This window comes from Bombyx mori, chromosome 12 (genome assembly GCF_030269925.1).
Source record: "Bombyx mori chromosome 12, ASM3026992v2".
NCBI lineage: Eukaryota > Metazoa > Arthropoda > Insecta > Lepidoptera > Bombycidae > Bombyx > Bombyx mori.
In genome coordinates this window covers 9,743,614-9,757,944 of record NC_085118.1, presented here as the reverse complement: position 1 = coordinate 9,757,944, position 14,331 = coordinate 9,743,614, and the positions used below count along the sequence as shown (strand labels likewise).

The window sequence follows — 14,331 nt, the reverse complement described above, 5'->3', positions numbered from 1 at the left end:
TCTTTATTTTAGGTATACGCTATCATCGTCGCAAACTTCTGTAGGACTTGGAACTTCTGTTTACTGGTGATTTTCCAGTCTGCATACTTTAATTCCAGATTTAAAATGGAGATAACCGAGGTTAGTCTATAATTTAAGGATACCCAATTTTTTCCATGAATACGGGCCAATACTAAAAACAGCTTTACAATTTTTAGTCCGGTTTTGTGGGGGCGATTCCGCATTTGATCATGACGTCACTGGTGCCCATTGGAGGAATGCTCGCTGATTATTTACGTAAGAACAATATTATGACCACGACAAACGTGAGGAAGCTGTTTAACTGTGGTGGATTCGGTTTGGAGGCTTTCTTCTTCGTACTCGTCGCTTATGCCAATAACAAGGTATGTAAAACCCCGATCACTCTCTGCTGGGACTATCTCCAAATATAATGAGCGATTGTCCTTAGTGATACCATTTTTTGAAGTTAAATGTGTACCGTAAGTAGGTCAGCTTTTGTATTTATGGTTCTTTGATATATACCTTTACTAAAATGCCGCATTGATGATAAGCAAAAAGGAAACATCAAATTTAATTTATATAAAACAGTCACATAGTCAAGTGTAGTGTGCTTTTATAAATAAAACCTAAATTTCAATTCTGGATACTAATAATAGGTGCATACTTGCATACTTTTGCTGATTCATCTTCCATTGTCACAGAGGTTAAATTACCATTACCATTTAACTTTTCATATGACTGTAAAATTAAAAAAAAAACTTTTTTTTTATAATTTTAGGATGATTTTAGTGATATCTAAATTGAAGATTAATTCGTTTATTTTTCTTACATTTTCTATTTTTCAAACAATAGTACGTAGCCACCATCGAGCTGACCCTTGGAGTAGCTTGCAGCGGTTTCGCCATATCAGGTTACAACGTCAATCATCTCGACATCGCTCCTCGATACGCCTCCATACTGATGGGTCTATCTAATGGCATCGGTACCATCGCTGGATTCCTTGTACCTATAGTCATCGACTACATGACCCAGGATAAGGTGAGATATTTTTCATGCTTTATTAGGGAATAATAGTTCCTGAAATGGCAACAATTACATTCGTTCCAAATTTATAAAAATACCACCTTATTAAATAATAGCTCAGTTTTATTATTCGTAATCTCAAGCGGAGGTAAATGGCAGGTGTGTAACCTCATCCCGCGTTACAAAACTCAACAGATAAATTTTAAAACAAATTTTAGAACTTTTTACATTGCATGCAGTCCAAAAAACATTTGAAAATACTAATTTTGATCTCAAATTGATTTTAGTTAACCTGTAAAGAAAAATAGACCTGTTCCATTATTGAATTGGTTTTTAAGAACTATTTTTATAGACTTTGTGTAGTTATTACCATTGGTAGCAGACTGCATTATATTTATTAAACAATCTTTGTTAAAATACAATGATATTTTTCTAAATTTAATTACAGTAAACAAATGCCAATGTACCAATTACAATTACATTTCTAAGACCCGAATTGAGACACACATTAAATTATGTTGCTTTGAAATAAACTAGATGATTTTTTTTGATAACGCCATCTTGTTGTGTCTTTAAAGCGGTTAGTTGCCCTCAATTAAGAAAAATAGTATTATTATTCGCCAATAGATGTCGGAAAGAGTTGATTATTGAAAACACGAATAAAACAACATTTTCTGAAAATAAATCGTAGCTAGATCGACTTATTGCCCCCGAAATCCCCTGTATACTAAATTTTATGAAAATCATTGTAGCCGTTTCCGAGATTCAGATTATATATATATTAATATACAAGAATTGCTCGTTTAAAGGTATATAAGATAAAGCGCTTATCGGCTATTCGAATTACGAATTTCGCATGACAACTAACAGCCCTAGTGAAGACTCGAAAACCCGCGAAACAATACATTCGTCCGTGGCTAATTTAAAAAAGGAAATCGAGCTCAGCGCAACACGCGCTTAGAATATGAAATGAACAGCTTTGTGGGTGCGCGACGATGCGTTACGCCTGTAGTACATTCCGCGCTGAGCACTTTATTACAGCATCGGCCGGAACTAGGAGCGCGCACGAATGACTCCTGTATTGTATACGTAATAAATAAGCCTTTAAAGCGGGAAGTTTTCTTATGAATTTTAATATCTCAAATCTAGAGATATTCGCGTCACACTTTATATTTTTGTTACGGGATTATTTTCATGAACATTTATTTATTGCTGCTGTTCCATTATAGAAGTCTGCACGCGTTTTATGCAAGAGCATCCGGGTGATAGAAGGCCGGCTAACCTCGACCCAAGCTGGTTCTGAGTCAGTGGGGTATCCCGTAGGATGACTCACGCTAACCAGCGCCATCTAGGCGGGCTTCGGATAGCTTGTCGACCGAGAGGGCTGGTGGTCGTGGCGCCGACGACCGCTGGTCCGGCGTCCCGAGGGGATGGTGATGGGAGGGATGTGCTCCGCACTAAACCCTTCACTTTCCCCCTACGAATAAATAATTCCCCCCATTTGCCTTTTCATGAGTTCTGTTTCATGCGAGGTTTGGACGTTGGTTGTTGAGCGACAGGATGTTTTAGTCGGTTCGACTCCGACATGCCATCCCCAGAGGGAGGCGGAAGTTCGGAGATTTCCTCCTGACCAAAAAAAACACAAGTCAAAACGCACGACTTCCTTGCAGTAGAAACACGGCCAATAGTAGTACGGGCTTATGATACCCACGACGCGTCGCCGCGTCGCCGCGCTTTACAGAAGTATTTATTATATAAAAGTGTGTACGGTGTGACGACACCATGCGCAAGCGATAGTTTCTTAATATTAATAATAATATTAATAATACTTTTTCTTTTTCTTAATATTAATAATACTTTATTTTTCATTATGCCCATGATTTCCTGGCGTAAACTATCCTTTTATGCATCTATACCTGTACAAAATAATATCAATGTTTCACATCTGCCAGCCTTCCCGTGATGAATCATATTTATTTTAATGACGCTCAATATTCTTTTACGGAATGCTTGTATAATAAATAATTTAATAATAAACGTGCAATCTATCTATCTATGCATATAAAAATGAATTGCTGTTCGTTAGTCTCACTTAAAATTCGAGAACGTCTGAACCGATTTGGCAAATTTTGGTCTTGAATTATTTATAGAAGTCCAGAGAAGGTTTAAAAGGTAGATAAATGTGAAAATGCTCGGAATATAAATAAAACTAACAATTTTGTTTTCCCTTTGATGTGTCCCCCGTCGGACGGATTCCTTTTGTTTATTTTAAGTTTATTTTACACAAAAGTTTAGGTCTTTTATTTATCGATTGAGGCACAACGAAATCTGCCGGGTCAACTAGTTAGTAATAAATACCTATAATTATAGGATAAACAAGAGAAAGCTATAACCGAGTGGCGAGAAGTGTTCCTGATGGGTGCGACCGTACATTTCATTGGTATCACTATTTACGGTATCTTCGCTTCTGGCGAACTTCAGCCTTGGGCCGAGACTGGCTGTGAAGAGCCCACGACTTATTCCAAGTCTTTAGAACAAGAAACCACATTCGTAAGTAGCCGTGAATTCTCGTCATTAAGGAAGTCTTCATTTAGAATATAATCTATACTTCTATACTAATCTATACTAATATTATAAAGAGGAAAGATTTGTTTGTTTGTTTGTATTGAATAGGCTCCAAAACTACTGAACCGATTTGAAAAATTCTTTCACAGTTTGGAAGCTACACTTTTTCCGAGTGACATAAGCTATCATCTTTTTTGAAAAAAATTAGGAATCCTTACCAAAACTCTAATAACGTAACCCAAGATGTAAAAAAAATACCTAAAATATTCTTTACATCGCGTTCCCTGCGAAAACTATTAATGATAGAATAAAATGTCTAACTATTATAGTTATGCCACAATAAGTGTTCTTTTATTTAAAAAAATAAAACAACGTCAAATATCGTTGAAATTTTTGTTAAAGACCCGAGCAGAGCCGGAGCGGGCCGCTAGTTTACTATATTTTTCTTTCTATTATTATTCTTTTGTTTATTTTACACCCCTGTTTGTCAGTGAACAATTCCATTGCAATAAAAAAAAACGATGAGTTTTGGTTTTATTGCTCGTGTTCTAAAGGACTTGGAACCAGATTTCATGTCTCGAAGTGTATGTCCTGTTATAGTCCGATTGCCGGTTGAATCTAGATGGGCTAGTTCGTTTAATCATCAACGTTCCACAATAATACATAGTCGTGTATATTATTCGAAAAATAACGTAAATTTCCCGTTGCAGACTGAGAAACCCTCAGCGCCTCTTAAGGGTTCGGAGGCGCCAGCTTACGGCGCGATAGTCCCGCAGCGGCCTATCGGCTTCGAGCAGCACGTTCCCAACAACCCATTCGTCTCAGGCGCCTACTATCAGACCGAGCAAGTGCAGCCTCCCACTGATCCCCACCAGAATCTCACCGATGACGGCACTTACTAATTATTCATAAAATTATTAATAAATGTAGTTAGCCGTTGCAGAGCTGTTGTTTTACAGATTTTTTAATTCTCAAAGATGTGATGCTTTTCAACACATCAATTTACTCGTACGTTTCGATATGACTCAAAGCACAAATTTGCGGGTCCTTGACCTTTGTATTAAAAAAACCCTTGGCATAGAAATAATATATGTTAGGAACTACTATTCGAAAACTGTTAACTTGTATTGAACTAAAACTGTTGTAACTTTTCGCACTAAAATTTGAGGTTAAGAATTTTCTTAAAAGTAATAAATACGCTTAACATAATGTTTATTTTTCTGAGTGGTAAAGTAAGTGTTTTTTTTTTTTCTAAAATAAATTGGCAAATACGTTTGTTAAAATCACAATATATTTATCGCTATTAAAATTATTATATTGTAGCATGACAGTGTTAAGAATAAAATTAAATTATTTTTTGTTATTTTATAATAATTGTAGCGGAGTCTAATGTTTTCATATCATTGTTAGCTTGTAAAATGTATGTTTTTGTTTGTAGCTGTTTAGTGTTTTTTTGGATTCAAGTCTACGAAATTTTGGTTTTATAACTAAGGGCTAGTAAGATCGTGTCGAATATCATGTAAAATCGTTAAAATAAAATGCTTTTCCGCCATCTTAATAATTCTATAACACTTAAATAAATGAAGTAGGTATTCGTCAAAAAACCCAAATAATAGTTTATCTGAGCTATTTACTATTTATTTCACATTTAATATCGTTATGATCGGTTTTTGTTTCGTGCAACAAATGACTTGATATTGTGTTTATTTCTTATTATTTCCCTTAATTAGTATTTTGACTTGAATTTTAATCCTATAAGATTGTCGTTAGTTAGTCTCGTTCTTGTTACTAAGTTTTCGTAAATTGTTAAAAGATGTTTATAAATATCGAAGTGTTTATTGTATATCTAAGACGTTCGAATAAAGTAGATAATGTATCAAATTAAAATTTACTTGCATAAGAGTATAGGTGCATTCATCTGTATTAGTAATTTTTACAATAAGGCGCCTGAAAAAACGATAGCAACTAGCAAATATTCGTTAACCTGTCGTTTGAATAGAGAAAGAAAAACAAAATTAAGATAACCACATATTTATTCCAAAGAAATTCCAATAGTGATTGACAAAAAATCAACTCTGTAATATTAAAAATAACTAGGTAGTTATTATATAAACGAGGATCGGTTTTATGAGCTTTAAGTGTATGTATGTATCTGAACTATTGGTTTTAATTGGTAAAACGTAAAATTGACTTGAAATGCAATAAAATTTAAATGTTTTTTTACAAACAGATGAATGCACTCGTAGTAGAAGACATTTTAATGAATACCGTTCTTAATAAAAGGGAAGATAAGTCACCTTTTATTAGTATACATATAATAGATCTTTAAATTTATCTTTACAATACTATCTAATATTAAATATTATTTAAAAATAACAAATAAAATATTTCCCTCTCTCTAGATGTTGTTCGTAAAAATTAAGTGGTTTCCTTCTGAATTTTTCTATAAACAATTACAAAATACTATCACATAGTCGCATAATCAAGACTATTTAGAATGAATAATTATGTAAATGTTTGTATTCTCTTTAACTGTTTTCAAATATTTAATCAAGAATTTAGTGATTAGGATTATAGTTTTAAGTTAGAAAATCGTTTATAACAATAGTATGTATGTACGCAGTCTTTTTTGCCACGTACCATCCGGCCTTGGAATGGGCTCCCCTCCACGGTGTTTTCCGAGCGCTATGACATGTCCTTCTTCAAACGAGGCTTGCGGAGAGTATTTAATGGTATGCAGCGGCTTGGCTCTGCCCCTGACATTGCTGACGTCGATGAGCGATGGTAACCACTTACCATCAGGTGGGCCGTACGCTCGTCTGCCTACGAAGGCAAAAAAAATGTTATGATATAATAGATTTGCGATTTCGACCTCATGTCTCAAGGCGGGCGGCGGCATTCACGTTGAGATGTCTATGGACTCTAATATTTTTGGGGCAGAAGGAAATCGCCCGTATGAACTAACTATAATACTTTGTCTTCTAGTGTAGTGCGTATCAAACTAAATTTAACAAACTACAAGTGGGGCAAAGATACAAGAAAAGACATTAATATTAGTGATATATTTTGTATTGTATAGATTTAATGTAATGCTCATATGTGCTTACTGATTAGGTAATTTGATATAAAGCAAAAAAAAAGAAAAAAAAAATCTTATAGATTACGGCTCAAATTGGTGTGCAATGATAAACGTGACAATAAAATCTGACTTGTGGTACAGGAGACCAAATCGCACTTGTTAAATAAGACGCACGTTATTTAAATAAATTTTATACCTACTTTTTTACTGACATTCGGATTAATGGCTTATTATGTTCCTTTCGTTTATGATGAATTTTGAAAATAATTGAACTTAGATTTGCTCAAAATATGTTAAACAATCTTAATATCAATACCAACGGCCCCATAATTAAATAACCAATTGGATGTAAGCTGCATTTTTTTGTCGTACATCAATCATATTATTAGTGTTATCCTTAAATTACGTGTAAAATAAAGTCTACCGTGTCGAGTTAAATGCGTCTATTTTAAAGTCAAACTCAGATATTGTTTTAGTTGCAATCACGGTGGTTGATAAAGCCTACAAAAGCGCATAACCACATTGTGCCATGGCTATAAAATCTAGGAATTAATTGCTCAGCATATGTATGTATAGGACATTTTGTTGTTAACAAAAATGTAACTGGCAGGAAAATAGCGTTGGTAGGTATTTATATGGGACTGTATTTACATGTAGTGTGATTCAACTTTGTAATTCGAAGCGTGGGATAGTCTTCCTTCTTATTAATATACTCGTATGTTTGAATCTGCGCGGTGGCTTTGGTTTGTGAGCTTCCGTAACCACAAAACACTTTGTGAACCGTGAGTTTTGCTATCCAAGTAAAAACAATACTTTCTTGTTATTTTTGAACAGTATTGAATATCGTTAGCCGAAAAGTACAGAGTCGGCACTGTTGTTATTCCACCTCAGGCTGAACCGATGCATGATACGTTAATAAATACATCTTTGGAATTTAGAAACTACCTTTAAATACTTACCTTTAACTACCTTTTATTTAACTTTGTCGGTTAGCTCGCAGGTTTGCACGGTGTTCACTTAAAGTCAAGGTCACCCTCTTTAGGGCCTACTGTACTAACTTTTACACGTGCAGCTTGTGGGCTGGATATACTCAAAGATCGTACAATGCTCTCCGTGTTCAATACAATAACGCGTTTAGGGTGCTGGTGGTGCTGCCCCGCTTTTGTAGCGCATCAGGGATGTTTGCAGACGCGCACATAGATTGTTTCTACGCTACCATGCGTAAGAGGTGTGCATCTCTGGTAAACAGAGTGAGGGCCAGCTCCAACAGTATCCTGAGCATGATCGCAAGCAGGCTGGACTGTATATACATGGGTCGCTGTGGTGCCATCTCCCATGGGATGTTACCACAGTAATTCATTGTGATGTAAATATAACTACTATTAACAATTTATATGAGTCATGGATACTTGAAATAAAAACATTATTATTATTATTATTATAACCTAAAACGGCATACAAAAACATTGAAACTAACTGCATTTGCTGATTTTAATGATTATTATATAATATGTTTATATTGTGCATATTTTATCTATTTTTGTTCACCTTATAATTACTGACTTATTTAATTTAACACTTTGATTTGAATAGTGACATTTTATTTGCAGTAAATATGAAAACTTCTGACTAGGTTAATATGTTGTCGATCCAAGAATTATAAAGTCACAATAGTAATAATCGTAAATATCTTACCTATAAATGGTTAATAATAATAATAATATGTAGGGTAATAAAAATCATAAGACAACACTTATGTTTCGTTAGCTTTGTTGACGTTGAATTTACGGTAGGCAGCGGCTTGGCTCTGCCCCTGGCATTGCTGAAGTCCATGGGCGACGGTAACCACTCACCATCAGGTGGGCCGTATGCTCGTCTGCCTACAAGGGCTATAAAAAAAAAGAATAAACGAAACATAGAAAGGGTGAAAGGTATTTGGTTTAAGCGGCATTTTTGCAACTTTACAGGAGAGCTATTTAAAGTTTATAATTTGGAAAAAATATCTTAACCAAAAAAAAAACTTTTTCAGCTATTTTAATGGAATAAACCTAATTGAAGCTTAATTAAAAACATCGAACTGTTGATGTACCTTTAATTACTAAGATAAATGTCGCGTGTTAAGCGAAATGGCGTTTAAACCAAATAACCAAACCTCCCTCCCTCCCCGAACTCTGTAATTTTTTTTAAAAACGGAAAGATCACATCCTTTTATTATATTTAAGCCTGCAAGACCTGTGCCGCCAAAACATTTTTATTATGTGTAAAAATAAATTTTAGCATAATAGGGCGTATTAAAATATAGACCTAATTTTATAAAAGTTTCAAAGTTTAAATTTATTCACGGTATCTTAAGTTTTAGGGACATTGCGGAGAAGTATCGTAAGTGAATTCTGTATTAGTGGATAATTTTAAGATCAACTAACGAAATAAATTTTAGACATTCAAGAATAACGTATTATTAACGCTAACACGTTAAGATTTTTCTGTTGTTATTTCATTAATGAATCAATCGTGAACATAACGTTGTCTCTGGTAAAGATGCTACTGTGAAGTAATAATTACCATCATACTTTTTAAACTAAAGCGGCCGTTGCCTATTTAAGTTGTTGTCTCTACACCGTCAATTTTGTTATTTAAGATTTATGTATGTATGTAATTTGTAGTTTTGATGCTTTTAATTTCAATAGTAACTTATATTCCGTTTACGTTAAATCTTCAAGCCTTTTAGAGGAGGTTATACAGAACTTTTGACAGCGGCTTGGCTCTGCCCCTGGCATTGATGATTTTCATGAGCGACGGTAACCACTCAACATCAGGTGGGCCATATGCTAGTCTGCCTACACGGCCAATAAAAAATAAAAAATAAAACTTACGTGCTCCATTTCGAGGGTTAACAGTTGAAATGGAAACTTTAATTTTAGTGGCCAATATGGCTGGGAGCATTGAGTTAACCTCTTTAAAAGACTACGGTGACCAAAGAAACACTAGATCTAGAACTGTCAATCTAAACCAGAAGAAATAATTTGAATTTGTTTTCTGAATGTGACCAGAATCTGTTCTTCGTGAGTAAAGCTTATTGACATTGTAAATTGGTCGCGTTAAGGAAAAAAACAATAAAACCAAATGATTCCTTTGCCCGAATTGTTTTTCGATAAAATTAACGAATTCGAATTTGACAATAATTAGGTTTTAATAGGCCGGGAAATGTGCATAAAATGTTTGAAAATGTTGTAGTAGTGGCTTTATCTTTTTGACTGTTAATTAATAGTTAATTTATGTGATAATTTTCGCAATGTCCAAATTGCGGTGGATAGGGTATTACGATCCCCCTCTCACTTGTTGTTGTGCACCTATTGTAAATAATAACTTCGTATTTAAGTAAATATATAATAATTTCGACCCTTTATAGCCAATTATAAAAAAGTAGAGTTAAAGAGAGATAGGTGTAGATTTAAAAATGTTTCACCGTCGAATTTGTTGTTTTAAATACTTAGATGTATTTACTTTTCTTATCAATATTTTGTATTTAATTGTAATCCGCGTACTAAGTACATGCTTTCAAATTTATATTGAGTTAATTTATCAACCGACTTGAACTAGCCTATAATTGATATTGTACTATCGTTAATTTCTATTAAAACATCACTATAAACCACTTCGTGTTGGTTATGAAGTTTTAAATCACTACATTATCTAGAAAAATTGTTGTTGATCAAATCAACACGAAGCAATATTTTATGATCTACATTTTTTACAAGATATAACAAGTTTGCGTATCTGTTCATTCGTTTATTCATTCGTTCATTCATTATTTTCGTATGTGAAATTTAAATTATTAACTTTAAATCTTTGACAATAAGTATATATTTATAAGATAGTGATAGGACAATAATGGGGTGATCTCACTCTGTAAGGCTGTGTTGACAATAATGCTTCATAAAGCGACAGTAGTTTGTAAAATGAATAATAGGTATAGGAATTTATATTTCAAAATGTATTGTAATATTTGTGAATTGTGATCTTAGTATATTTAAGCACATATGTATAGAGTATAAAATTTATTATTCAAATTGTTTATTTCAGCTTATGAATATATATATTTTTATAATTTTAGTACAAAAAAGAATACCTATTGACCTATTTGACGAAATAAATGCCTGAAATTGACGACCCAGTTTCTGTATTGAAATGGACACTAAATACTCATAAGAATTGTCCGAGACAAAGGCAGTGATTTTTATGTTCATAATTTAAAAGTCTAGATATAATTTTACTATCTATTTGTTATCTCGACTGTGACCTTTAAGTCAAATATTTGTATAGAATATTAATTATGTACATTCTTCTAGTAGAGTAGTCGAGCTCTAAAATATAAATTAAATGTAATTAGTAATATTTAATATAGGCAGTGGAGTGTTTTTAAGCGCTAACTGTTTTTTTTTAATAATTCAAAAAAATACAATTGATATTTGTTAAGTTTTTTTTTGCTTTTAATGTTATAGTTACTCGCGTACCTCGGCAATACCAATAGTGCAGCCAAATAACGGTCTATCCCTGAAAACTCCTTTCAAAGTAATTTTGAAGAAGTATTTTAGGTTTTTTCCGTTAAAATAAGCACGATGATTTCAACTTTTAAAATGATTTATTATTATTTGTCGAACAATTTGAATTTAACGAAAACACTAAAAGTTAGTTCTATTTTTTTTTGGAACGTCAAATTTCTCCAATTAATGTATACACATTAAGAGCACCCCCTAAAATACTTAGTATTGAATGTATGTTTTAATAATTTTTAATATTGTATTGTATAGGTATTGTAACTTCAATTTTATTTCACGATTAACTGCGCTAATTGCGCAAATCTGCGTTAGTTGCGAATGGTTTTTATTGTACATTTATGTACATTATATGTTAGACTTGTAATTGTTGTAGTTACAAAATATAGTGTGCTCGAAATTAGTTAATGCTTAAAAACACTTCATAAATAACTCTTAAGATATGTAAATTAAAGGTAAATTGCAAGAAGGCACTGATTTGTCAATTATTCATTAGACTCATGATTATGGATTTGCTTTCAAAGTCCTCATAAAAATTAAATAGTGTATCGGCATGAAGATTAGTTCGCTTCGTTTATTTGGCTTTTTATAGGAATCATATTATTGATTGTCTTTTTTTGTGTACGTTTTTAGAGCGATACAATTAGTGTGCTACGCATTTATTGATTTTATAGGCAGCGGCTTGGCTCTGCCTCTGGCATTGTTGAAGTCCATAGGCGACGGTAACCCTTAGGTTGGCCGTATGCTCGTCTGCCTACAAGGACAATAAAAAAAATTGAATATTTTTTGTTCGATAATCTTTACTAAACCTATTTCAATTCAATTTGTTTCAAATATGACACTTGTTGTACATAATTGAAACTATTATTATTGTTTTGTTTATGACGTTTCGTGTGTTACCTATCTTTAAATTCGAAACATCAGAAATAAAATAATGTAAAAAAAACGTGAAATTAAAATGTAAAAATAGTTTTGATTAGATTTACAACTCGCGAACAGCTAAGAAACAACTATGATACTCAGTTTTGTACATGTAATTCATAAATAAAAATCTAGTAATACCACAGATTAACTTTATAGTCTTATTTTATTATAAATTAATGATTAAAGAAGCTATTTTTTGTTTGCGTAGTTCAGTATAATAAATTAGCGGGCCTGTTGAAGTTTTCGTTTTGATCACGTAGCTGTAAGGGTTTTGTGTGCACGGTACGCTTGACTGCAAACTTAGCAAAAATCCATCAATATTATATGATAATAATAATATTATATAATAATAATAATATTATATAATAAATATTATATAATATATAGCTGTTGTAAAATATTTTCATAGATTAGAATAAGCTAGTCATACGAATGCAGTATTAAAATGTGTATTGATGTATCAATGTTTTTTTTTAAATGTAGTATATAACGGCCTACTTTTATATAGAATGTAAATACTTAGTTCTGTTCTTTTTTTGGTATTTTTTTGGGATATAATTAATTATTTTTATCAATGAAGATCGCTGAAACCTGAATATTTAAATTCCCATTTCAATCTGTAAAACAGTTTGATGAATTTATGAGATGAAAACTAGAATATATATTTTTTATCTTTAATTTTCAATACAATATGTACGTACTACTTTAACTTCAAAATCACAATGACAAGATATTTACTCTGTATTTACTGACAAGTATCAATTTAAAATAAACTTTGATTTTTGTGTGAAACGTAATATTACTTAGCAAACTCAATAGTATTATTACAAATAGCTGATTTTCTTTTCTTTTTTTTAATTGTAATTATTAATACATAAAAATAGTATATGTTTTGTATTGTAAATATTTAAAGTTCTATTGGTGTAAATATTATTCGTTGTAGAGTTTTATATGACATTAGTTTATTGGTGAACTGAATATATCAGTAACTTATTAGAATTAAGAAATAATGATGTTAACATTAGAAAATGATGTAGAACGTGACGTAGTACAAAATAAAGAGTAATTTAATTGATTCAATTGGAATTGGATAAATTCCTACCGGTTCCGTAGATTAAAATATTTTGGCAGTGATCTGTCTCTTAGTACTTTTCGAGATTTAGGACATTACATAAAATATATTGAATTCAGACAAAATTTCAGATGGATACATTAATTAGCGACAAAAACAGTGACTGAATTTAATTATAAAATGTCTTAAGCGTCAAATGACCTGTTCTAAGCGGTTACAGTGTTTTATGTAGTGAGCAAATATATGGGCAAAGGTGTATTATAAAATATTATTCATGAAAACTCTGCGTATTCTCTGTAAATTATCTAACAAAATAACGAGTACAATTTAAATTGGGTTAATTATGTGCTCTTTATTTTAAAAGTTTATTTCTCGTAAAAAGAGAAGACCATCGTTTTTTATTAATACTATTCTCGAGTCTGTGTTATTCTATTTCCAATTTTATCCAGTTCTGAGCCAGGAAAGCTAATAACATAGATTATCAACAAAGTATAGAGACTATTACTCGAATACAAACCTAACCTGTACAATCGACAATCACTTATATCCAAAATTGTATAGTACCGGATTTTAGGCGGATAAAAATGTAGAGAGAGGGAAATATGTATTCTTTGTATGTATATTTATTTTTAAATAGTGAATTTAGTCCATTGTTATGATTATATGTAAACTTTTGTTAGCACGATTTAATTGTTGTAAATATTAGTCTTAATTATTGGTCTTGACTATTACTTGAACAAACCAAATGTTTTCTTAACTTATTTATACTTTGTACTCCGACTATTGTATACAATATATTTGAAGGTAAATTACAAACGTATTGCTGTATCATTATGAGATTTATATGGAATTGTTTAGATAATTTGCATTATAAAATGTTTAGCAATAGGCTGGATCTTAATGAATTCCGTTGCTTTTTAATTTGAAAATTTCTTATCACGTAAATGGTACAAAGTATTTTAGAAATTGTATTTAGTAAAAAATTCTGCAATATCATCATTTCCATTGTATGAGATTTTCACTTTATCCAATCTAATAATAAATAAAATTTGTGACATTATCTTCCTAAATATATGTTTGAAAAATATTTGTGATTATCTTTTATTTATAAA

At 32.0% G+C, this 14,331-nt stretch overlaps 1 protein-coding gene across 1 annotated transcript in view; it reads left to right on the top strand.

Moving 5' to 3' along the window:
* LOC101744894 (vesicular glutamate transporter 1) overlaps positions 1–14,306 on the top strand; it is an 80,501-nt gene extending 66,195 nt beyond the window's left edge. The window contains exons 9-13 of the mRNA XM_021347584.3: positions 13–120; positions 198–383; positions 853–1,038; positions 3,394–3,573; positions 4,299–14,306. Coding sequence (XP_021203259.1) covers positions 13–120; positions 198–383; positions 853–1,038; positions 3,394–3,573; positions 4,299–4,490 — 852 coding nt within the window. The 3' untranslated portion in view covers positions 4,491–14,306. The remainder of the gene's footprint in view (positions 1–12; positions 121–197; positions 384–852; positions 1,039–3,393; positions 3,574–4,298) is intronic.
* The last annotated feature ends 25 nt before the right edge of the window (positions 14,307–14,331 follow it).